The 23,577-nt window shown below is 52.9% G+C and overlaps 1 protein-coding gene and 1 pseudogene across 1 annotated transcript; both read left to right on the forward strand.

Annotated features, from left to right (window-relative positions):
• The first annotated feature begins 7,624 nt into the window (after positions 1 to 7,624).
• Mob3a (MOB kinase activator 3A) lies at positions 7,625 to 14,992 on the forward strand. Its single transcript, XM_032907591.1, has 3 exons — positions 7,625 to 8,873; positions 11,622 to 11,824; positions 13,217 to 14,992. The coding sequence occupies exons 1-3, from the start codon at positions 8,453 to 8,455 to the stop codon at positions 13,244 to 13,246; spliced, it is 654 nt and encodes a 217-aa protein (XP_032763482.1). The 5' UTR covers positions 7,625 to 8,452; the 3' UTR covers positions 13,247 to 14,992.
• A 5,335-nt stretch (positions 14,993 to 20,327) lies between these two features.
• On the forward strand, positions 20,328 to 21,015 carry LOC116906662 (annotated as a pseudogene).
• Positions 21,016 to 23,577: the final 2,562 nt, after the last annotated feature.

Here is a 23,577-nt window from a genome sequence, read left to right on the forward strand (position 1 = left end):
GACCTGCAGGGGTGGATAGATCCAGTTGTAATGGGCTCACTGGGGCAGAAACACACCATAAGTTAGCAAAGATCTGAGTATCATTGTGCACTTCTGCTCTTTCATGAGGCTGCCAGAAAATTTGGCTCTCATACAGTTCTAGAGGCTTCCATGACATTTATTCCATCAGGCAAACATGTGGAAATTTGTCTTAGGGTTGTACTGCTGTGAACAGACCCCATGACCAAGGCAAGTCTTACAAATGACAACATTTAATCAGGGCTGACTTACAGGTTCAGAGGTTCTGTCCAGTGTCATCAAGGCCTGAGCATGGCAGCATCCAGGCAGGCCTGGTGCAGGAGGAGCTGAGAGTTCTACAGCTTCACCTGAGGCTGCTAGTGGAAGACTGGCTTCCAGGCAGCTAGGGTGGGGGTCTTATAGCCCACGCCCACAGTGACACACCTCCTCCAACAGGGTCACACCTCCTAATAGTGCCATTCCCTGGGCCAAGCATATTCAAACCATAACTTATTTCCCTTCTTTTGGGGGAGAGGTTTAGGAAAGGTCTCTCAACTGTCCTGGAGCTGGAGCTTGCTATGTAGACCAGGCTAGACTCAAGCTCACAGAGATCTGTCTGCCTCTGCCTCTGCCTCCCAGGTGCACCACCTCTTTTTGCTTTTTACTTTTTTGATTTTTCACCACTGCCCAGCTGTCAGTGTCGTCGTCGTCGTCTTCTTCTTCTCCTTCTTCTGCTTCTTTTTTTTTAAAGATTTATTCATTTATTATATACAAGTACACTGTAGCTGTCTTCAGATACTCCAGAAGAGGGAATCAGATCTCTTTACAGATGGTTGTGAGCCACCATGTGGTTTGCTGGGAATTGAACTCAGGACCTCTGGAAGAGCAGTCAGGTGCTCTTAACCGCTGAGCCATCTCTCCAGCCCCCTCTTCTTCTTCTGCTGCTGCTGCTGCTGCTGCTGCTGCTGCTGCTGCTTCTTCTTCTTCTTCTTCTTCTTCTTCTTCTTCTTCTTCTTCTTCTTCTTCTTCCTCTTCCTCCTCTTCTTCCTCCTCCTCCTCCTCCTCCTCCTCTTCCTCTTCCTCCTCCTCCTCCTCCTCCTCTTCCTCCTCCTCCTCCTCCTCTTCTTCTTCTTCTTTATCATCATCACCATTACTTCTGGTCCTACTCCTAAGACCTTTGTTCAGTGTGCGTGTGCACGTGCACTCCGCCGCGCTTTACCCCGTTCCGTGTGCCTGTGGGGTGAGTGCTGAGACAGCGCCGTGGAAAACAGAGATGTACTTATTTTATCTTATGGGCGGGAGTGCTTGCCTGTGTATATGTATATGACTGGTGCGGAGGCCATCGGATCTCCAGGGGACTGCAGTTCCAGAGGCTTGTGACATGCCATGTGGGGGCTGAGAACTGACCCCGAAGCCCAGTCCTTGCAGGAAGGCTATGTGTTCATGGTCACTGGTCTCTCCAACCCCAGCAACAGTTATTTCTTATGTGTGACACCAGAGATTCAACGTGTTGGTCAGTGGCCTTTGTCCTTTGGTCAGTGGCCTTTGTCCTTTGGTCAGTGGCCTTTGTCCTTTGGTCAGTGGCCTTTGTCCTTGTTGCTGCCAGGGAGGAAACAAAGGGCCTCGGAGGAAGCCGTCTCCACTAGGCTGCTTCCCAGCTCCACTGTGCCACGCAGGCAAGGTGCAGGGCCCAGTCCACCAAGTGCTCCCAGTCCAGGGTTGGTTAGTCATCCTGCTCTCATGACCCCAGAGCCAGCTCTCCACCAACCCACCCCTCCTCCTCCCCACCCCTGCACCCACACCACCTCATGGCAGTAGAGGGCAGGGCCAGGTCAGGGGGAGGGGGCAGGACCCACTCTCTGGAGTGCTGCAGTGGTGAGGGGCAGGGACAGCTCTCCAGAGCTGACAACCCTTGAGTAGCTTTCCCACCTGCCACAGGTGGTGAGGGGTGAGGTGGGCATCACCTCTGTGCCTGTGCCACCTCCTGGCAGAGGGGCGGCAGGGCCAGCTCCACTGTGCTGTCTGCGCTAGGCTCAGGGCCCGCTTTGCCAACACTCTACTGAGTCTTGCCTCTGGTGAGAGCCGGGGCCAGTTTTGCACAGCCCCTGCACACGTGATCCTCAGCAGCTGCCCCACGCTCTCCAGTGGGAGCATGAGCCATGGATTGACACGGACCCCTGCTACTGCACAGACTCCATGTGGCCCTCACAGTGCCTCTCCACCTCAGTCTCTAGGTTAACCTCTCTCCACAATGCTCAAGCTGCTCCACTTCTCTCTCCCCCTCTGCCCACCATGTATGACGCATTGTGGTGGTCCCCGCTGCAGGTGGGCTATGCTGATGGCGGTCCCCTGGGCGACATCCTTCATCTGTGTCATAGTGAGTGGCCGTCTACCGCTCTAGTGCCGTGCTCTGGAGGGCAGCTCTGTGGGTGGCATGGAAGTCTGCAGGTCTCTGTCTTCCTCCTTTTGCACTGTGCTGCCTGGCTTTGAATTGGCATAAGACAGCTTTGGCCACCAAGCGGGACTTGGCACTCGGATGAACAGAGGACTATCTGTCTGCCCTGACTGACGTAAGAGCAATGCCAACACGGTGTCTCTGCCCAATGCCAGGGGGCTTACTTTTTTTTTTTTTTTTGGTTCTTTTTTTCGGAGCTGGGGACAGAACCCAGGGCCTTGCGCTTCCTAGGCAAGCGCTCTACCCCTGAGCTAAATCCCCAACCCTTAGGGGGCTTACTTTTTAATTTAAAGTTTGTATTTTATGTCCCAGCATGGTGGCACTCGCCTTTAATCCCAGCACTCAGAGGCAGAGGCAGGGGGATCTCTGTGAGTTCAAGGCCAGCCTGGTCTGCAGAGTGAGTTCTAAGACAGCTCACACAGAGAAACCCTGTCAAAAAAGAAAAGAAAAAGAAAAAAAAAAAAAAAACCCTAACATTATTTACTTTTGGGTACATGTTTGTGTATGCTTGTGCTCCAATCGCTTGTGTGTAGATGACACAGGGCATGTAGGACTGGCTCTCTCAGTCTGTCCGCCCGAGGGTTCCCACAGACTGGAGTCTTCTGCAGCCTTGGCCTCACTGCACAGCCTTGCTTGTAGTCATTTTTTAAAGAGACAATGTCTTCTTGTGGGGTCCAGCTTGGCTCGGAGCTCTCGGCCTCCTGCGTACTACACATAGGCAGAGCCTAAATGAGTTACTGTGACTGCCATGAACTCATTCTGTGACCCCAGGTTTACCTTGAATGTGCAATCCTCCTGCCTCAGCTTCCCAAGCACCACCTTGACAGGAGAGTTCAGTTTGCAGCAAGGCAGAGTGAGTGTGAGGTGGGCTGGCTCTTAGTCACAGAGTTGGTCACTTCATGAGTTTGCAGCTGTCCTTAGGGCTCATTCTGGGTGTCAGACACTGCCTTCCTTGTGGGCTTCCTGGGGGAAGGGCCTGGTGTCTGCAGTTCAGCCTGTGGCCTCACAGCAGGGGAGCATCTGAGTGTGACCGTGCCACTCTCCTCCTGTGGTGCAGTGCTGAGGGGTTTTTATTTGAACCTTAAAGAAGTTCGCATTTACCTTTTATTATTTACCTTGTGTGGGAGGAGGTTAAAGGAGGGAAGAGTCTAGTCTCTTCTTCCTCCCTGTGGATTCTCAGGCGGTGGCAAGTACCTTCACCCACAGAGCCGGCTCACTGGCTCCTCCCTCCAACCTCCCCTCCAAGTTGAAACCCATAAGACCCAGTTATTCATCTCTCAGAAGCCAGGCGTGGTGAGGCAAGTCCGTTGTCCTAGCGCTTGAGGGAGGGGCAGGAAGATCACGAGGCACCATCTAGAAACTAAAGCAGAACAGAGAGCAGTTCTGACCCTCAGTACATGACCTCATGTTTTCAGCGGTGGGGTGGCCCAGCTCACAAACGAACTCCCTGTAGGACCCCCATCTCTAAAAAGTCCGTGGTGGGGGGTGGTTGGGGATTTAGCTCAGTGGTAGCAAGCGCAAGGCCCTGGGTTCGGTCCCCAGCTCCGAAAGAAAAAAAAAAAGTCCGTGTGGGTCATTGCTGTAGTGCCCCAGGGAAATACTTGGGCCTGGCTGGGCATGCGGTGAAAATTCCTCCACTCTGAAAGTGTGGTTTTAGTGAAGTCCCCAGGAACCTCCAGCAGCCGGGAGCAGGCCTGGCTTTCTCAGAATACCCTGCTTCAGATGCCCTAACCACAAAAGGCAGAAACTGTTAGAGCAGGAGGATTCTGTGCAGTTGAGTCCCACAGAGGACCCATTTCCCTTTTCTGAAGACCATCCTACGGCAGACTCCCAACTCCTCCTTTTCCCTTCCAAAGCGGGGCTGGCAGACGGAACCTTGAACTCCAACCAGTCAAGCAGCACCCTGGCCACGCCCCAGCCCCCCCAATGGGGGATTCTATTCGGGGCTCCACCCTTCCCTTTGATTATCTGATGATAGTTTTTTTTTTTTCTTTCTGTGTTTAGATCAGAAAACCAGAATGTACACCATTGTAAACAATAAACACTAAGGAAGCTATAAAGTTCTATTCTAGCCTGGGCTACACTTTGAGACCGCCCTAGTTTCTTCATCTGCAAAATAGATCTGTGCCTACTGCCCTGTAGAAAATGGTTACTGGGGGTTGGGGATTTAGCTCAGTGGTAGAGCGCTTGCCTAGCAAGCTCAAGGCCCTGGGTTCGGTTCCCAGCTCCGAAAAAAAGAAAAGAAAAAAAAAAAGAAAAAAAAGAAAATGGTTACTGTCAGGTCCCCCTTGAAGGCCCCAGGATGTGGCCTCACCCCAATAAGGGTTCAGAAACAGTGTCAGCAGCGACCGGAATCACAACAGAGCTAGTGTGCAGCCTCACTTCAGCTTTGTTTTGTCTTCTTGGTGTGCTGGGTATGAACCCTGAGATTCAGGCACTATCCCCAGGCCACTTCCAATGACCCTTTCCATGTGGAGTGGCCTTGAGGCCTCACTTTGGTCAGGTTTGGGGCTGCCCTGCCACAGAGCAAGCACATGGAACCAGCTCAGGCCCTGTCCCCAAGGCAACGGATGTGGAAACCTCCGGAAGGAAGTGGTGACCCTGGGCTCCTGAGCCCTACACCCTGGCCTGGGAGGGAGGGGTCAGGTCCTTATTACTTAGAGCTCTGATTTCAGAAGGGGAGGAAGAGGAGCTGTAGGTGCTGAGGTAGAAGAGCAGTGTCAGCTTACCTCACGTCCTTCTAGAAGGTTCTAAGTGTCTGTCAATGTCATAGTCCCGAGAAGAGGACCCTGAGGTGCTGGCATCCAGTTCTGAGCCGCTGTTGGAAGTCCACTAAGAGGACCTGAGAGGAGGCGCCCAGACGGTGACCAGGGGTTTTGCGGGGAGGAGGGTGACAGGCTGCCGCCCACCTAGGTCTATGCTAGAGAATGTTATTTCTGACAAGGGGCAGTTGATTTTGATAGGGACTCTACCCATCTCCATAGTTTGTAGAAAATATTTGTACCTGCAGTAGTGGCCCACACTTTAATCCCAGCACTCGAGGCAGAGGCAGGTGGGTCCCCGAGTTCAAGGCCAGCCTGGTCTATAGAGGGAGTTCCAGGATAGAGAAACAGAGTCTCAAGAAAGAAAAGGAAATATTTGCTTCCCCTTAAAAACAAAAACCCTCCCACTTCCTAAGAGGACATAGGTGTGTGAGGGGACTACAGAACGTCTTCTGCCACTTCTGCTTCCAGAAGTCTTGGTGGGAGTGCAGGACACCATCGGAAAATGAGGGAAAGACCCACGGCAGGCTTCCAGGGTGACGTCAGCCCAGCCTGTGGGAGGCTGAAGCAGGAGGACTCAGAGCCAAATGTCAGACAGTGTCTCAAATAAAGCCTGAGAACCAGACAAATGAGAGGCACTTCCAGAACCTTGTTAGTCCGGGCCCCTGGAGGCATCACCCATTGGAGGGGTGAGACCCAGCTGAGGGGCCGTTCCTTCCTGTAGTCCCCTGTGGCCAGCTCCAGAGCTGGCATCACATAGAGGCAGACAAAGCCGTGAAGTTCCAAGGGACCCTTGACACCTCCCCATGGTGGACCCAGCTCCTGCTTGACACAGCTTGGTGACAGCATTGGAGGGAATCCCCAGAATTGTCCCCAGGAAATCCCTGAGGCAGATGGACAGCCACCAGTAGGTGGTAGCTGGCTCAGCTCAAGCCAGGCAGAACCTAGGGGCCAGCTCAAGAGGAACCCTGCCCCAGCAGCAGCCACCGTTGTAGTAAACTGAAGCTTGCCCGCAAGTGTGCAGAGCAGGGAGCAGTGTGGTGAGGCTATGTGGGCGCAGCTCCGCCCTGACTGCTGGGCACCAAGGCTCTGTGTGGGGGACAGGAGACAGACAACCAGGTATAAAGGCCGGCCTGGGCTACTCAAGGCCCTGTCTCAGAAAGATAAAAGGGAAAACTGGCGGCTTGTCTTAAGTGATCACCTCTCGGGAGGCCCCCGGCTGATCTGCCTGTCTAAGGGGTCAGGGACATGGGGCTGAAGCAAGGAGAAACCAGCCAAAGCCCAGTTTCCCATGTGGAGGGTCCTTGGGGCAAGGGATTGCACCTGCCAGTGGCCACTGTGGCTGAGAGCAGGCTGGGGCTCCGGAGAACTGTCTGGGATAGAGGTAGCATTTCCTCAGAAGGCTGTGAAGCACTGCTCAGATGTGAAATGGCAGTGAGGTGCGGTGGACATGCTGTGAGGAAGTTGGTCTGTGGGCTCCTGCATCCGGGGTACCCTACCTACCTTGACTGGTGTCCACGGTGACCCCCACATGGGCTCACTGTCATACAGTTGTCAGCCTCCATTTATTTTTATTGGTTTTGTGGTCTCACTCTGTAGACCAGGCTGGCTTTGAACTCACAGAGATCACAGTGTGCTGTGATCAGAGGTTGTGCCACATAGGAAGCTCTTGTTTTTCTGGCAGGGTCTCACGCAGCCAGGGCTGGCCTGGAAGTAGGTCTGTGGCCAACGATCCTAGTCCTCCCTCCACTTGGGCCTGAGCTGCTCCTGCTTAAATAAACCATCTTACTTCCTAGACTTTCCCAGAGTGGTGCTGCCTCCGAAGTCAGATTCAGAATGGAGGAGCTGGCACAGCATGGGCCCCAGGGAAGCAATCTCTGCTTCTTGTCTCCAGTGTGCCCACCCACAGGCCTAGGACACATAGCACGGTATTGAGTTCTGGCTAAGTTGTGCAGTTACTGCTTCCAATTCTAGAACATTCCATCACCCTATGAACTACGATGTCCTTCCCCAGCCCTGGCATCGACATTTCCCATCACTTAGCTCCATACTGTGTCCCTTTCCATCCGTCCCCACCACAGTAGCTGTCTGTCGGGCTCTCCCTGCTGTGCAGGTGCTGTAGCCAGCATGTGGGTACCCAGGCCCTGTGTCTCCCTCTTGTCCACACTGGGCTCTGTAGTCAGGGATATTATAGCGCTGGGTGCAAGCGTGACTTCAGTTCTGTCCACTCTCCTTGAGGGGCCCTGAGGCACATCATGATGGCCACAGACAATGTAAGAAAAAAGCGGGTGTGCTGAGGATTGACGGGAATGTTGTGAGGGTTAACTGTGCGGCGTGGTACTTGGTGTCCTAGCACTCATGATGGGTCGGCAAGAGGGTGGGAGACTCGAGGCCTTCCTCCGCTGCATAGTGAGTTGGAAGGCCAGCCTGGGCTACATGAGACCCTGTCTGTAAAGAAGACACACAAGTTGTTATCATGAGTGAAGTGGGGCTGCCTATGTGGGAGAAACTAGCCCACACCACATGCCACTCCCCATCCCAACTTCCCCTTCTGTCTGCACTGTCTCTACAGTTTCCCAAGCACCCTTGGCTCCACCCCAAGGTTCAACTCCAGTTGCCTTTCCTGTACGGCCTAACCCATCTCAGGGAGCAGGGTGCTGTGGGTCCTCCCTGGCAGAGGGCAGGCCCACTGACTTGGCTGAAGTCTAGGTTCTGTTCCCAGCTCTCGGGAGAAAAGACTTAATTATGGAAGGTAGGGCTGTCCAGCTGGTCCTGGGCAGCCTCTGTCTGTACAGAACCTCTGCTCACATGAGTCACATCCTGAGGTGCTGGGCCCCGGGCATTTCCCGCTGCCATCCCCATGTGCTCCCCCAAGTGTCCTGAAGCAGCAGTCAGAGCAGTGCTTGGTCTGTGTCAGGAGGAGACAGGCACCTCTGAGGCCATCACTTTGTGTGATGTGGTCACGTGGCTCCTAGGACCCTGCCTCTTTTGGTGTTTCCTGCTAGAAGTCTGCGAGTGTGACGTTTGTTTCTAGAACAGCTCAGGAAAGTCCCTGTGCCCCACAACCCAGGCTCGTTGGGCTTTGGGGCGATCCTCTTGCCTCAGCTTCCTGATTGCTGAGATGACAGGTCTGTGCCTGAGCCCAGCACTAATGCTGTCCTTTTCTCTTTCCAGCTCCTGGGGACCCACAGCACAGGCTCTCTCTCTGCCCCTGTTCTGAGAATCAAGTGCCACTAAGATGTCAAACCCATTCCTGAAACAAGTGTTCAACAAGGACAAGACATTCAGGCCCAAACGCAAGTTTGAGCCTGGCACGCAGCGCTTCGAGCTACACAAGCGCGCACAGGCATCTCTGAACGCGGGGCTGGACCTGCGGCTGGCTGTGCAGCTGCCGCCGGGCGAGGATCTCAACGACTGGGTGGCCGTGCACGTGGTGGACTTCTTCAACCGCGTCAACCTCATCTACGGTACCATCAGCGACGGCTGCACCGAGCAGTCGTGTCCGGTCATGTCCGGGGGCCCCAAGTACGAGTACCGCTGGCAGGACGAGCAGCGCTACCGGAAGCCCACAGCGCTGTCCGCACCCCGCTACATGGACCTGCTTATGGACTGGATCGAGGTGCAAATCAACAACGAGGACCTTTTCCCCACTAATGTTGGTGAGTCGGGGCCGCACCCCTGCCCACTCACAGCAAGGAGGGGCTCAGCTACCCCAGGACCCCATGTCTGCTGAGCACACACTGAGCAGAAAGGGCCAGATGGGCTCCGTGGCTGTGAGTTTGTGTGTGTGTGCGTGCGTGAGTGCGTGTGTGTGTGTGTCTGCTGTGTGCGTGTGTGTGTCTGTCTGCTGTGTGTGTGTCTGTGTGTGTCTGTGTGTGTGCTTGTATGTGCGTTTTTGTGTGTTTGTTTGTGTGTGTTTTTTTTTGTGTGTGCTTGTGTGTGCGTTCATGTGTGTGTATGTGTGTATATGTATGTTTGTGCATGCGTGTGTGCCTGTGTGTGCCTTCATGTGTGTGTGTGTGTGTGCATGCATGCGTGTGTGTGTGTTTGCTGTGTGCGTGTGTGTGTCTGTCTGTCTGCTGTGTGTGTGTCTGTGTGTGTGCGTGCATGTGTGTGTGTGTGTGTGTGTGTGCTGTGTGTGTGAATGTGTGTGTGTGTTATTTTTGGTTTTTGAGACAGGGTTTCTCTGTGTTGACCAGGCTGCTCTCAAACTCACAGAGATCTTCCTGCCTCTGCCTGGGATTAAAGGAGGCGCCACCACCACTGGACCGCATGATGATTTTTAGTGTGTGGCGGGGGTTGGGGGGGTCATGCATGCATGGGTATGTGTAGGTGCTTGGTACATGTGCACTCAGGAATCAGAGGATCCCCTTGGGTTGCATCAGAGAAACCCTCTGCTCCTGGGAAAAGTGTCTCTCGAGCTGCTTGGTTCCTTTTGTTACACTTCCCATTCTAAGATTATAGGTGCGTGTCGCCACACCCAGCATTTTATGCACGTTCTGGGGACCCCACTGTCCACCGTGTTTACAACATCAGCATGTTACCAACTGGACCATCCTGCTGGGCCCTATTTTCTGTATTTTGACAAGTACTTTCTTAGTCAAAATTGACCTTGAACGTGGTATGTAGCTGAGGCTGGTCTTGAACTCCTGACCTTCCTGCCTCAGACTCACAAGTGCTGAGATAACACAGCTGTTCCACACCTGGTTTTTTATTCACATTTTAGCATTCGTTTTGGAGTTACTTAGTTACTTAGTTGTTGAAACGTGGTGTCACTGTAGCTCTGGCTAGTCTCAACTTGTTATGTAGACCAGGCTGGCCTCAAATCCTCAGAGATCAACCTGCCCCTCCATCCATCCAGCATGCTGTAATTAAAGGCATTGCCACCACACCTAACTTTTATTCATACTCTAAAGTGTGTAGTGTAAGTCGGGCCTTGGGCAGGACCAACACTCAGCAGGCTCACTGGAGGAACAGAACTGACTGAAACTTAGTGAGAATGAAGCGGGGTCCCGCAAGGGCCACGTCCAGACAGAACGGCCAAGAGTCCAGGAGGCTAGATGCCTTAGCTGGTCTTCAGCATATGTCCGAATCCCAAAGAAGTAGGTTCTGACACCAGCGAGCGTGAGGGCAAGCAGGCAAATGCAAAAGCTTCCTCCTTCCATGCCCTTATGTGGGCTGCCACCGAAGGTGTGGTCCAGGGTTTAGGGTGGGTCCAGTCAAAAACACAGAACAGGGGAGGGGGGTGGGAGGTGTGCACCTTTGATGCTAGCACTCAGGAGAGGCAGGCGGATCTCTGAGCTCAAGACCAGCCTGGTCTACAGAGTGAGATCCAGGACAGAAAGCTACACAGCGAGACCCTGTCTTGGAAACAAAACAAAAAGAAGGAAGGGAGGGGGGGAGGGAGGGAGGGAGGGAGGGAGAGAGAGAGAGAGAGAGAGGGAGGGAGAGAGAACAAAGGCCAGCATCCCTTTGGCCTCCCTGAGCCTCCTACAGTTGAGGCAGAAGCAGCAGAGTCCAGCCTGTGACTGCAGAGGCATGTGTCTCGCCTGTCCCAGTGTGGAGAGGCTCCAGGCCCCTTCCTCCGTTCTCTGAGATGACAGCACAGTGTCCCATCCCCACCCTCCTGCCTGACACCCTCCCACCTCCCCCAGATGACCCCATCTGAAGGGCCTCACCTCGAGCACAGCTATAGACTCCCTTCTGCCACTGGAGAGGACATGGTGTGGACTTTCGGGACCATGGCATAGCGACCTTTCTAGCTCAGTGGTTCTCAACCTTCCTAAGGCTGTGACCCTGGTGCTGGCCTCAACCACAGAGTACTTCTGTGGCTCCTTCCTTCATAACTGTCATTTTCTGGGGTGTGAATCATAATATATGTGAGATATCTGATATGTGGCTTCCAAAGGGGTGGAGACCCACGGGCTTAGCCTGCAAACCTACCCTTCTAGAGCTCCGGCCCCCGAGGATATCAAGTGACACTGGCTGCCTTGGCTGTCCCTGTGTACTGGGACACACATAAATCATATATTTACATGCTGTGCGGTTGGTGTCCTCAGGACTGTACTGAACCCCAGGAGTGGGACAGTAACAGGGTGACAGCTGCCGGGCCTGGAGGACTTCCCTGGGGCTTTGGAAAGGGCAGAGCAAGGTGCTCAGAATGGGTGCGGCTCACCCCAGAGGAAGGCTCCCCAGGCAAAGGCCGGCTCACTCCGTGGGGAGTGGTGCTTGGATCAGCAGGAAGCTGTGTGACCTTGAGCATGCGCCTGAGCTCTCTGAGCCTCATCCATTCTCCCCTCTGCGACTCAAAACGGAGCGTATCTCAGGCCAGGCTGCCTAGGCCAAGGTGGGGTGTGCAGTTCAGGCCGACTGGTTCTCACGGGTCTCCTTCCTCGGCCCACCTCCAGGCACACCGTTCCCCAAGACCTTCCTGCAGGCAGTGCGCAAGATCCTGTCGCGGCTCTTCCGCGTGTTCGTGCACGTGTACATCCACCATTTTGACCGCATCGCACAGATGGGCTCCGAGGCGCACGTGAACACCTGCTACAAGCACTTCTACTACTTCGTCACCGAGTTCAGCCTCATTGACCCCAAAGAGTTGGAGCCCCTGGTGAGCTGGGGAAGGGGCTCCTGCCTCCTGCCTGGGTGGGATCGAGGGTATCCTCAGCATTGGGTCACACAGGTGGGGAGACAGAGTGTCATGGCTCTAGTTGGCCTTACCTGTGTGAGAGGGCACAGGGCCTGGTACCCACAGGCTCTCTGCTCCCCGTGTTAGTGAGGCTCAGGTACTAATGGTGGGCATCTTCACATAGCCTGCCCAGCGCGCCCGCCCTCCAGACACAAAAGTTATGGATGTTCTAGGGCCATGTTGGCTATCTCATCCATGTGACTCACAGAGGGCACAGAGCCGACTGGGGGCGGGGGGGGGGGCACTGGCCTGCACCTCTGAGCATCCCCGAGTTTCCAGACTAGAGAACACGCGGTGGCTGGCTGACTGATTGATTTTATCCTTTTCCATTCTGTGACCTAGACTGGCCTATGGTTCACCACATAGTTTATACGAGCTGGGAACCTGAGGTGATCCTCCTGCCTCAGCCTCCAAGGCTTGGGTCATAGGTCTGCGCCATCTGCTTAAAATGTTTGTCCTTCTTTTTTTCCTTTTCTTTCTTTAAAAACAAAAAAACAAAAAACTTACTTGCCTCTTTGTTTGTTTTGTAAGGCCAGGGTTTCTCCATGTAGCCCTGGCTCTCCTGGAACTGACTTTGTAGACCGGGCTGGCTTTGAAGTCAGATCTGCCTTCTTCTTCCTCCCAGCGCTGGGACTAAAGACACGGCGTGGCTTGTTTAATTTTATTTTCTGTAGGGTGTTCCTTGCATGTCTGCACTTGGTCTGCTTCAGAGCAGCTCTACTCAGACCTGCTGAGCCGTCTCCTGCCTGTGCCCTTTCTTTTTAACTTTTAGTTGTATTACATTTTTGTTTTTCTGGGCTGTATATTTCTGTGTGTGAACATGGCTGACATGGCATGCACCTGAAGGTTGCAGGTCACAGGAAAACTTGCAAGTTTCCAATCTATGGAACCTGGGGTTTAAACCCGGGTAGTCAGGTTTGGCCACAATCACCCTTACTCCCTGAGTCATCGTGTCAGCCCCATGGGCTGCTTTTGTAGTTGTTTTAAGATGGAATCTCATGAAGCCTAGGCTGGCCTAGAACTCATGATCCTCCTGCCCCTCCTCCTGAGCAATGCCATGACAGATGTGCCACCGCTCCTGGCTCCTACAGATAGAAGTGTGTCCACTTCCCACTGCTGACCTTCCTACTAAGTAGTGTCGGCCCGTGACCCAGGACATCACAGCACATCACCCAAATCAGTGGCACAGGCTGTCTGACCATGACAGGGAGCTGCCCCCACCTGTGCCCACTGTTCAGTGTCTGCCATGTCTTGGGTTATGTGAGGCCTTTGCCTCGTGCCTCCTGTTTTCTGATACCTGCCTGGTCTCTACAGAAGGAGATGACATCGCGGATGTGTCACTGAGGGCCTCCTGGCTGCGGAGACTCGAGGAGAGCTCTGTGCTGCAGTTTCTCAGGAGCATTCCACCCTCATGCCATCGTCTGAGGAGCAACGAGGCCATGGCTTCCGCCCTCTCGTGGTGACTGTGAGCTCTTGGACTCTCACCGGTCCCCTTGCCAGCAGCCAGGGGCTGAACTTGAATTCCGGATACTGTGCTTTCAGCCCCTGGGTTTACACTGTGTTTGTACCATGGCCTCTGGCAGGAGGCGGGGTCTGGAGACATTGCTAACCACCCCTTGTCCCTTCCCCTTACACATGCCGGCCTGGTCTCTGTTTACAGCCACATTGTGTGAGTGACCACATAGGCAGCCGGCCAGCGTACCTCCAGAGATGTGCTAATGTGCCATGCCCTGCCCTGCCCAGCCCTGCCGAGGAATTGTGGGGCTCTTCTGAGTGCCACCCTCTCTGGCACCCCAGGACTCCCAGGATTGGGTGTTCTGAGGAGCCTTTGCCTGTCAGAATGTACACACCGCATGCGTGCCTGTGATCCCAGAACTCTGCAGGCAGCTGCAGGAGGATGGCTACAAACTCACAGCCACCCTGACCTCCACAATGGGCGTCAGGCCAACCAGGGTCCCAGAACAAGATTGTCTTAAAAACTGTGAAGGAGCCAGGCAGGGTGGCAGCCACCTTCAATCAGGAGACAGAGGCAGGTGAATCTGTGAGTTCGAGTCCAGCCTGATCTACAGAGCAAGTCCAGGGTAGCCAGGGCTACACAGTGAGACCCTCAAACAAAAACAAAACACGAAACAGAAATGGTAACACAGGGAGGTGTTGGCTGCCTGAGTGTGAGTACACAGGTGTGACCCCCACACCCCTGGGGGAGCCTTGGTGGCAGACATGGGGCGCTGGGGGCTGAGAGGGAGAACCAGGCAGCTGCACCAGCCCAGCAGGCAGCTGCACAGATGCACACACAGAGCAGCTCCGCTGTGTCTCTGTTTTTACATTGTTGGTTTGGGTTTTGAAACTGGTCTGGAACTCACAGAGATCCTCCTGCCTCTGCATCCCTACTGCTCAGTTAAAGATGTAAGACACCAAACCCAGTCCATTCAGAAACATTTTTTGATTTTTTGGTTTTGTTTTTCTTTGTTGTTTTTTGTTTTGTTTTGTTGGTGTTTTTGAGACAGGCTCTCACTGTGTATCCCTGGCTGTCCTGGAAATTATTTTGTAGACCAGGCTAGCCTCCAGCTCATAGAGATCCACCTCCCAAGTGCAAGCCAGCCCAACTTTTAACTGGTCTCTAGTGCCCGCCCTCCTGAGAACAGTGTCGGGCCCATCCTGGAATCCAGTGATGAACTCACATGTGGCTGCCACCCTGGCATCTGCGGTGCCTGGAAGGTGGCAACAGGGACCTTTCTCTCTTCAGTGGCAGCCTATCCTGTAGCAAAACTTCATGTGTTGTGTGGCTCCTGTGGGCCCTCTCTGCCATATCATGGAGGGTGTAGCAAGATGTGACTGTCCCCAGCTCCAGCTTTGAGCCTCTTGGCCCTTCCCTGAAACCCTTGGGTCTTTCCAGAAGTTACCACATCCAATGCCCAGCTCCGGAAAAACCCAGGACCAGCCCTCAAGGCTTGACTGAATGTATCTCTCACTGCAAGACTTGGCCACCATGCCGAATCCCAGCAGCCCACACAGCAGCCCAGGGAGGGGTCCACCTGCCTCACTCCCACCTCCATACAAGCCTAGAATAAAGTGGTCCTCTCCATACTGTGGGTGGCTCCTTGTTGTTTCTGTCCGACTCCCACCCTGAACGATGGCCTGGTGACAAGCTTTGATAACAGCCTGTTCAACCACCAAGGGTCCAAATAATTCAAGATAGCAGGAAACCACACAGAAAGCAGGCTCACAATGCATAGCTGGCAATTTTTTTTCCTTTGAGATGGGGTTTCCTATTGTTGCATGAATGTACACAATGTGTGTTGTGTTGCCTCTGTGCATGTGGAGGTCAGAGGAAAACTCCTTCTTTTACCCCCTGACCACGCCCCCAGCCCCTCGCTGGGGAATTCTGGAGGGGGCTGTGCTTCACACCTGGCTGGTTCCTCAGCTCCTCCCTTTTAAGTGAACAGCATACAGTTTGTTTTGTTTGTTTTCTTTTTTTCGGAACTGAGGACCAAACCCAGGGCCTTGTGCTTACTAGGCAAGCGCTCTACCACTGAGCTAAATCCCCAACCCCCAGCATACAGTTTTTTTTTTAATTTATTCATTTATTATATATAAGTACACTGTAGCTGTCTTCAGACACACCAGAAGAGGGCACCAGATCTCTTTACAGATGGTTGTGAGCCACCATGTGGTTGCTGGGAATTGAACTCAGGACCTCTGAAAGAGCAGTCAGTGCTCTTAACCGCTGAGCCATCTCTCCAGCCCCAGCATACAGTTTTGACAACCATCTGAGTCTCTTTCCAATGTTTGTATTATGGTTGTAGATCCCAACATAGGAGCAACTTTGTTTAGAATAAGCTGTGTGGCCCCTCGGGGTGGTTTGAAACAAGCCACTTCCACTGGCATGACTTCCAGTTGATGCCGATCCTCCTGCTTCAGCCTCCCAAGTTGTAGGGTGACAAGTTTGCTCTGTGTGCCATGCTGGAACAGCTGTTGAAGGCATCTCTGTGTGTCTCAGTGTGGGCTGAGGCGGTTCCCATAGGTGTCCCTTGCAATGCTGCTTCTCATCCATAGAGGGCAATGCGGGCTAAGGAAGGACAGTGCCACCGAGTTCTGGTAAAGCCCCTGAGCCAGTCCCCCAAGCTTTCTCCCTCCTTGGCTTTTCTGGTCTTGGGATTAGTAGCCAGAGCAGAGGGAAGAGCAGTTGTTTTTTAGTGCCAGACAAGTTAAGGAGGAATGAGATGTGTGGGAGGCGCGAGCTTCCCAGGTATATAGGACGGGGAGAGCCTGAGTCTGTGCTGGAGAGAAGCTGCTGTGCTGGCCCTCGATGGCATAGTCGGATGGTCTACTTCAACTAAGTAAAACAGCAGGCACTGCCCTTCCCAGACCTGGGGTTTTGTAGGACTTGATTTGAAGGTCAGCCTGTGTTCAATCAATGAGGTTACAGTGACCCATGCCACAAGGCCCAGGTGCAACCCTGGGCAAGGGGACATGACCACCCTGCCCTGTCAGTGGGTATGGCACCCTGAGTCTGGATTTGCCTCCTCTGCGCATTTCCTGTCACAGAGTCCTACAATGTGTGACCTTTTCTGTCTGACCTTGTCCCTGAGCAGTGTCCTCGGTGTCCTTCCACACTTCTGGAATGATACCCAGGCTGTAGCAGGGGACCTGGTCTGCCTTACTGGCTGGATCTGGCCTTGGCAGCACTGTGTCCAGTGTGGGTGTTTTAGGTGGCCTTTCTGATGGTCCAGAAGCACCTGGGCTGCATGGCCCATTTTCCTAGATGTTCCAGTGACCACTGCTTTGCTCATCCTGGGATACTTACAGGGACGCCGTCCCCAGCGTGTCTCAGGAGAAGGCAAGGCCATTGGAGAGTCCATTTACAGCCTTCCCCAGCACCCAGTTGCCTGAGGACACAGAGTTAGGCAGGTTCTGTCACCTCCATGCCCACTCCACCCAGCCCCCACACAGTGTTCTTCAGGTCAGGCGCCGATGCCTGCTGTAGTCTTGGTCTCAGTCTGTGACAAGCCTGTGGCCCAGTCACAGCTCATGGACCTGACCCAGATCAACAGACATCCCCTTGTGCTCAGCCCTCTGCATCTCCTGACCCACAGCCTGTGCGTGTCTGAGGCTAGCCCCATCACTGTTACCCTGGATGAGGCTAGGAACTCTGCCAGTGAATGTTACTGGTTTGTTCTTGTCTTAGTCAGGGTTTCTATTCCTGCACACACATCAGGACCAAGAAGCAAGTTAGGGAGGAAAGGGTTTATTCACCTTACACTTCCACATTGCTGTTCATCACCAAAGGAAGTCAGGACTGGAACTCACACAGGGCAGGAACCCAGAGGCAGGAGCCGATGCAGAGGCCATGGAAGGATGTTACTGGTTTGCTTCCCCTGGCTTTCTCAGCTTGCTTTCTTTTTGTTTTTGTTTTTGTTTTTTTCGGAGCTGGGGACCGAACCCAGGGCCTTGCGCTTGCTAGGCAAGTGCTCTACCGCTGAGCTAAATCCCCAACCCCCTCAGCTTGCTTTCTTATAGAACCCAAGACCGCCAGCCCAGGGACAGCACCACCCACAGTGCTTCTTCCTACCCTTGATCACTAGTTGAGAAAAGACCTTACAGCGGGGTCTCATGGAGGCATTTCCTCAAGGGAGGCTCCTTTCTCTGTGATAACTCCAGCTCGAGTTGACGCACAAAGCCAGCCAGTACAGTCAGTCCTCTTGCCTAGACAAACCAAAATGGGGCTGGAGAGATGGCTCAGCCGTTAAAGGCTAGGCTCACAACCAAAATGCCAGCTGCAGTGGTCACTTGCAGCTCCAGTACACAGACTCGGTCCTGGGTCAAACAGGACAGATTGGTGCCGTCTACCATACTGTGTTACTGGTTTGTCACCCCTTGGTTAAGACAAAGGAGATGTGTGGTGTTTCTACCATCCAGCTCCAGAATGTTCTGTCTGCCCACACTGGAACTCTGCCGCAGCTGACACTGCCCCAGCACCCAGCCCACTTCTCCTCTCCGGGACTCTAATGACTCCAGGGACCTTCCAGAGCAGACCGTGTGCTGTTTGTCCTGTGTCTAGCTCATTCTCCCTGAGAATTGTGTCCTGGAAGTCCCCTCCATACTTGTGCAAAGATGTATTTATTATGCCGGACATGGTGGCACGTGTCTTTGACCCCAGCACTCAGGAGGCAGAGGCAGGCAGATCTCTGAGTTCAAGGCTGACCTCGTCTACAGAGTGAGTTCCAGGAAAGCCAGGGCAACATGGAGAAAACTTGTCTTGAAAACAAAATTTTAAAAATGCTTTATTTTTAAGTTGCGTACAAGCATAGGTGGCAGTGACCCCTCAGAGCCAGAGCCATGGATGGCTTTGATTCCCCAGTGCAAGGACTGGGATCCAAACTCAGGCCCCTGTAAGAGCAGCATGCATCTTCACTCAATTAACATTAAAAAATATTTGTATGAGTGGCATGGCTGCATGTGTGTCCGTGCAACATGCATGTGCCTGATGTGCACCGAAGGCAGAATGGTCATTGGATCTGCTGGAGCTGACGTTACAGGAAGTTGTGAGCTGCGGTGTTGTGGGGGATCAACCAGAGAAGACTACTCAGACACAGGTTTTAGCAGATAGAAAGTCTTGGGGGGGGGTGTTGGGGGCTGGAGAGACGGCTCAGGGGTTAAGAGCACTGACTGCTCTTCCCGAGGTCGAGTTCAATTCCCAGCAACCACATGGTGGCTCACAACCATCTGTAATGGGATCCTCCGATCCCCTCTTCTGGTGTGTCTGAAGACAGCGACAGTGGATTCATAAATAAAAAATTAATAATAAAAAAAAAAGTCTTTACGGGCCAGTGACTGTAATATAGTCTGTGTGTGTAGGCCCCAGTATAGCCTGGAGCCTTTCTCAGGGTGAGTTCTTAAGCACAAAACCACATCCTGGGTTGACATACCTCAGTTAGCAAGAACAGTTAGCCAGACGCGGAACTACAGAGGCCAGAAAAACAAAGTTAGTACTGCAGAGCCTTTCCCAGAGCCGCAGACTTTGGTGGATTGGGCCTTTGACGGATTTGGCAGGTGGTGCTATCTATGTGCTGACCGTGCAGCCGGAATGGTACTGTCATCATGGAGTCAGTTGCCTGGAGCCTGTAACATTGGGAATTAAACTCAGGTCCTCTGCAAGTACAGCCAGTGAATGCTCTTAATCACTGAGCCATTTCTCTAACCCTCCAGTTAAAATTTTAACTTAGCATACAAAATAACAGAGTTCCAGGAATGAAGTCCAGAGCTCTAGAGATGGCCCAATGGTTAGGGTCACGGGCTGCTCTCTCAGAGGACCTGGTTCGTGGGGGCTCACAACTGCCTGGAAATCTGGTTCCAGGGCACCAACACTCTTTAACTGCCTCCAAGGGTACCAGACACTCACGTGGTGCACAAACACATGTGTAGGCAAAACACTAATACAAATATTTTTATACTGATTTTTAGTGTATATTTTATGTATTTATATTTCAAATGTTATCCTGTTCCCCCCCCAAATATTTTTTTGATTTTGTTCTTTTTGCTGTTTTTAGTATTTTTATTTTTGAGACAGGATCTCACTCCATACACCAGGTGGCCCTTGAACTCAGAGACCCACCTGCCTCTCCCTCCTGAGTCCTGGGAGTGAAGGCTTAAAATAATTTTTAACAGATCTTTATAGATTCATTTATTTTATTTATGTAAGCACCACACTGTAGCTGTCTTCAGACACACCAAAAGAGGACATCAGATGGTTGTGAGCCACCACGGAATTGAACTCAGGACCTTTGGAAGAGCAATGAGTAGTCTAACCATTGAGCAATCTCTAGAGCCCAATTTGTGTGTGTGTGTGTGTGTGTTCAATGGTTAAGAGCACTGACTGCTCTTCTGGAGGTCCTGAGTTCAAATCCCAGCAACCACAGGTGGCTCACAACCATCTCTCATGAGATCTGATGCCTTCTTCTGATGAGTCTGAGGACAGCTACAGTGGACTCACATACAATAAATAAGTAAAATCTTTAAAAAAAAAAAAACAAGCACAAGGCCCTGGGTTCGGTCCCCAGCTCCGAAAAAAAAGAAAAAAAAAAGCACTAACTGCTCCTGCAGAGGTCCTGGGTTTGGTTCCCAGCATCCACCCTCCTCTAACTCCAGCTCCAGGGACTCTGCTAACTTCCAGTCTTTGTGGGCACCTGCACACATGTGGCATAGTCAGACACTCACGTGCTTATAAGAATAAAAAATGTAAAATTAACTAATAGATGGATGTGGTGGTGCCCCACTTAATCCCCAGCACTCAGGAGGCAGAGGAAGGTGTATGTTTGTAAGTTCAAGTCCAGTCTGGTCTACAGAGTGAGATCCAGGACAGCCACACGCACGCACGCACGCACGCACGCACGCACGCACGCACGCACGCACGCACGCACGCACGCACAGACACAGACGGTCCGGGCAGCGGTTGTGCAGGGACTTTGTATGTGTCGGCATCGCCCTCAGCCAACTTGTGCAGGAAAGGGAAGCTTGGAGGAAGGATGACACTTTTGGCTTTGTGGCTGTCCCAACAAAGAACCCTGATGGCACGGTAAACCTGATGAATGGGAATGCGCCATCCCTGGAAAGAAGCGGGCTCTGAGAAGGAGGCTGGTTCAAGCTACGGATGCTTTTCAAAGATGACTATCCTCACCACGAAATGTAATGGGAGCCACCACTGTTTTATCTGAACATGTATCCTTCCTTCCAGCACAGTGTGCGTCCATCCTGGATGAAGACAAGGCCTGGAGGCCAGCTATCACCACAATCAGATCTTATTAGGAATACAAGACTTCTAAATGAACCAAGTATTCAAGACCCCGCCCAAGCAGAGGCCTAGACAGTCTACTGCCAAAACAGAGTGAAATATGAGAAAAGGGTTCAAGCACAAGCAAAGAAGTTTCCCCCTCATAAGCAGTGGCCCTGGGTCCCATGATGAGGAAGGGATTGGTCGGCAAGAACTTCTTTACAACCTTTTGCAGATCTAAGACCCCTGGGAGGGTAGAGCAGGAGTCATTTTCCATTTCTGCCACTGGTATATTCAGTCTCTTGTATTTTTTATTTCTGAGTAAAACTTGCTTTTATTTTAATGTTGGTGTCGGTATTTCAACTGCCGTAAAATGATAAACTTTGGTACTTGGTGAGCCCCTAGGAACTGGTTTCTTTGCGTCACGCTCAGGCTCTGGCCTCCAGCTGTCTGCATGACAGAACCACACTGTCCCTCCTTCCCTACCCTCGTCCTTCTCAGAAACCTGGGCTGTTGCTTATGAGCCTCAGATCCAAAGTTGGCCGGTGTCTCCATTCTGCACTTCCTTTGTGTTTATTCAGCGTTTTGTCTGTGTTGCTGTTCAGAGTAAATTATATATACATAACTTAATTTGGGGAAAGGAAGATGAAGTTCAGTCCTGGCATGGCTAAGTCCCTTGGTTTGAGCTTCTGCACCCACAAAGCCGGACGTCCCGGTGTAGTCAACCCCAGCACTTAGGAGGTGATGCAGGTGGATCAGGAGATCAACACAAGAATCCCATCTAAAAAATCCAAAAGGAAAAGAACAATGTAGGCTTGGGAGAGCCAGGGTTAGGCCAGGAGTCTCCCAGTCATGTGGAGATCGATGCCGGCTTTAGTTGGCCACGCTGAACCCCAATCCCCAGCTCATACCCTGGTCCTTCTGCAGGCCTGCTGACCTCAGCTACCTTTTCTAAGGGTGGCTAAGGACGCTCATTAACAACAACCTACTGGCTAGAGTTGGCGCTGGGCCCTAAGCCCCTAGAATTCTATTGGCCCGGCAGCTGGGCCCCGCCTCCGTCACGGAAGAAGAGGTCCGGAATGGCTGGAGCAAATGCGTTGCCTGGCGACTGCTGCCTTCTTGGTATCAAGAACTGCAGAGTGGGCTGTGGACCAGCATGGCAGGACACATATCTGTTGTACCTTCCACGGGCCTGTTAAAACCAGGGGACACGGACGTCGAGCCTGGATCCACCTCCTGCTAGCTGCCAGGGCCCGTCTCAGTTTCTTCCTCTGTGCCTAGATCAGTGTAGCCAGGCAGGCCGCAAGATGTGACTGCCAGTTTAGGAGCGTAAAGGGCCAAAATTGGTCACCTTACATGACTAGAAGTCACGAGTCTGACGAGGGTTAAAAAATAAGGTCAGCATGGCTGGGCCAGTCCCTGCCTGCGGCTCTGGCACTTGTCCCTGTGTGGAGAGAAGAGCGGTCTTGCTTCCTCCCTCTCTCCAAACACAGAGTCTCCCTGGCTCTGCTGTGAGCTTCTGTCTCCCTTTGAGGAGGACCCCACCGTGACTGGGCTTTGGATAGATAATCCAGGATCTTCCTCAGCTCAAGTTTCTTTGCTCAAGCCCCAGGAGGCGATGTGGTACAACCCTCCCAGTACCTCATGGCACAGTAAAAGTCACAGTCCCCATGCAAACTCCAGGTCCCTGCCAGCAAGGACCAGGTGTCCAGGGTCTGGGTCAGAGGAGACAGAGAAGAGGACATGGGACTGGCCAGTGACTGGTTCACCAGTCACTAGGACAAGGAGCTGGCTTTGAACCAACGGCTGTGCCAGTCCTTCCCAGCCACCCTGCACAGCCCCTGTTACTCCCTTAGGGACAGCAAGCACAGAGCTGGACTCCAAAGGAGGTGGGCCTTGTGTGGTGTGATCTGGTCAGGAGGACAAGGCCCTAAGGCTGCCAGGACATTCACAGCCTGGTCAGACCTGGCACCCTGGTCACGCCCACTGCTCCCAGGCTTCTCCCCACCCCCAGCAAAGGACACTGACAGGCCCAGGTTCTGTCCTTACTCTGCGCAGCGACTGGGACAGTAAAGTAGCAAGTCTGGCTTGCTTGCACGCCTGTCACCCCACTGGGGCACACTCACTGGACTGTCTAGGGGTAGAGTGCTGGGGTGAGTGCCTGGAGGTTCAGAATACATTGCACAAACCCTACCACCTCAGCCTAGGTGGTTATTCAGATCCTGGAGTCTTCCCGAACACCTCCTTGGTGTTCATGGCTCTGTATGGGGTCCCCTGAGCCTGTTGTGACAGCCTTACCCCTCCTCCCAGGGTATGTGGGGATTTTGCAGTGCTCCTAGCACCAGCTCCACAAAGCTGCGCCAAAGGCACAGCGCTGGCTCGCACTTATGAATGTGGACAGAATGTCGGCTGAAACCAAGGGAAGGGAAAACGGATGCACATGGCGGTGGGAACACAAAGCAGGCAACACAGCCGGATACCAGAGGCTGGGAGAATGTGATGGCCCATTCTTGTCACCCTAGAACAGGAATGGCTGAGGCCAAAGAAAGCTTGGCACTAGACTGAGCTAAGCAAAGTCCCTGTCTCAAAAACATCCAACAAACAAAACCACAAGGGGCTGGGGGCGTGGTCGGGGAGGAGCCCCTGCCTAGAATCCCCCAGTGAGGATCTGGGGGCGTGGTGCGGGCGGAGCTCTGCCTAGAATCCCCCAGTGAGGAGCTGGGGGCGTGGCTCAACAATGAGTTCTGCCCTAGCAGGTTGAAAAGTTTGGCTTCCATTCCTAACACGCTGGCAAGGAAGGAAAGAGATCTGAGGAGCCAGCCTGTTAGGAATGGGGCCAAGCGATGCAGGAAACTGAGGCTCTTTGCCTGGGGCCCCACCTCATTTCCTGTTTTTCTTCCCTCTG

Source organism: Rattus rattus, chromosome 1, assembly GCF_011064425.1.
Source record: "Rattus rattus isolate New Zealand chromosome 1, Rrattus_CSIRO_v1, whole genome shotgun sequence".
In the NCBI taxonomy this organism is placed as follows: domain Eukaryota; kingdom Metazoa; phylum Chordata; class Mammalia; order Rodentia; family Muridae; genus Rattus; species Rattus rattus.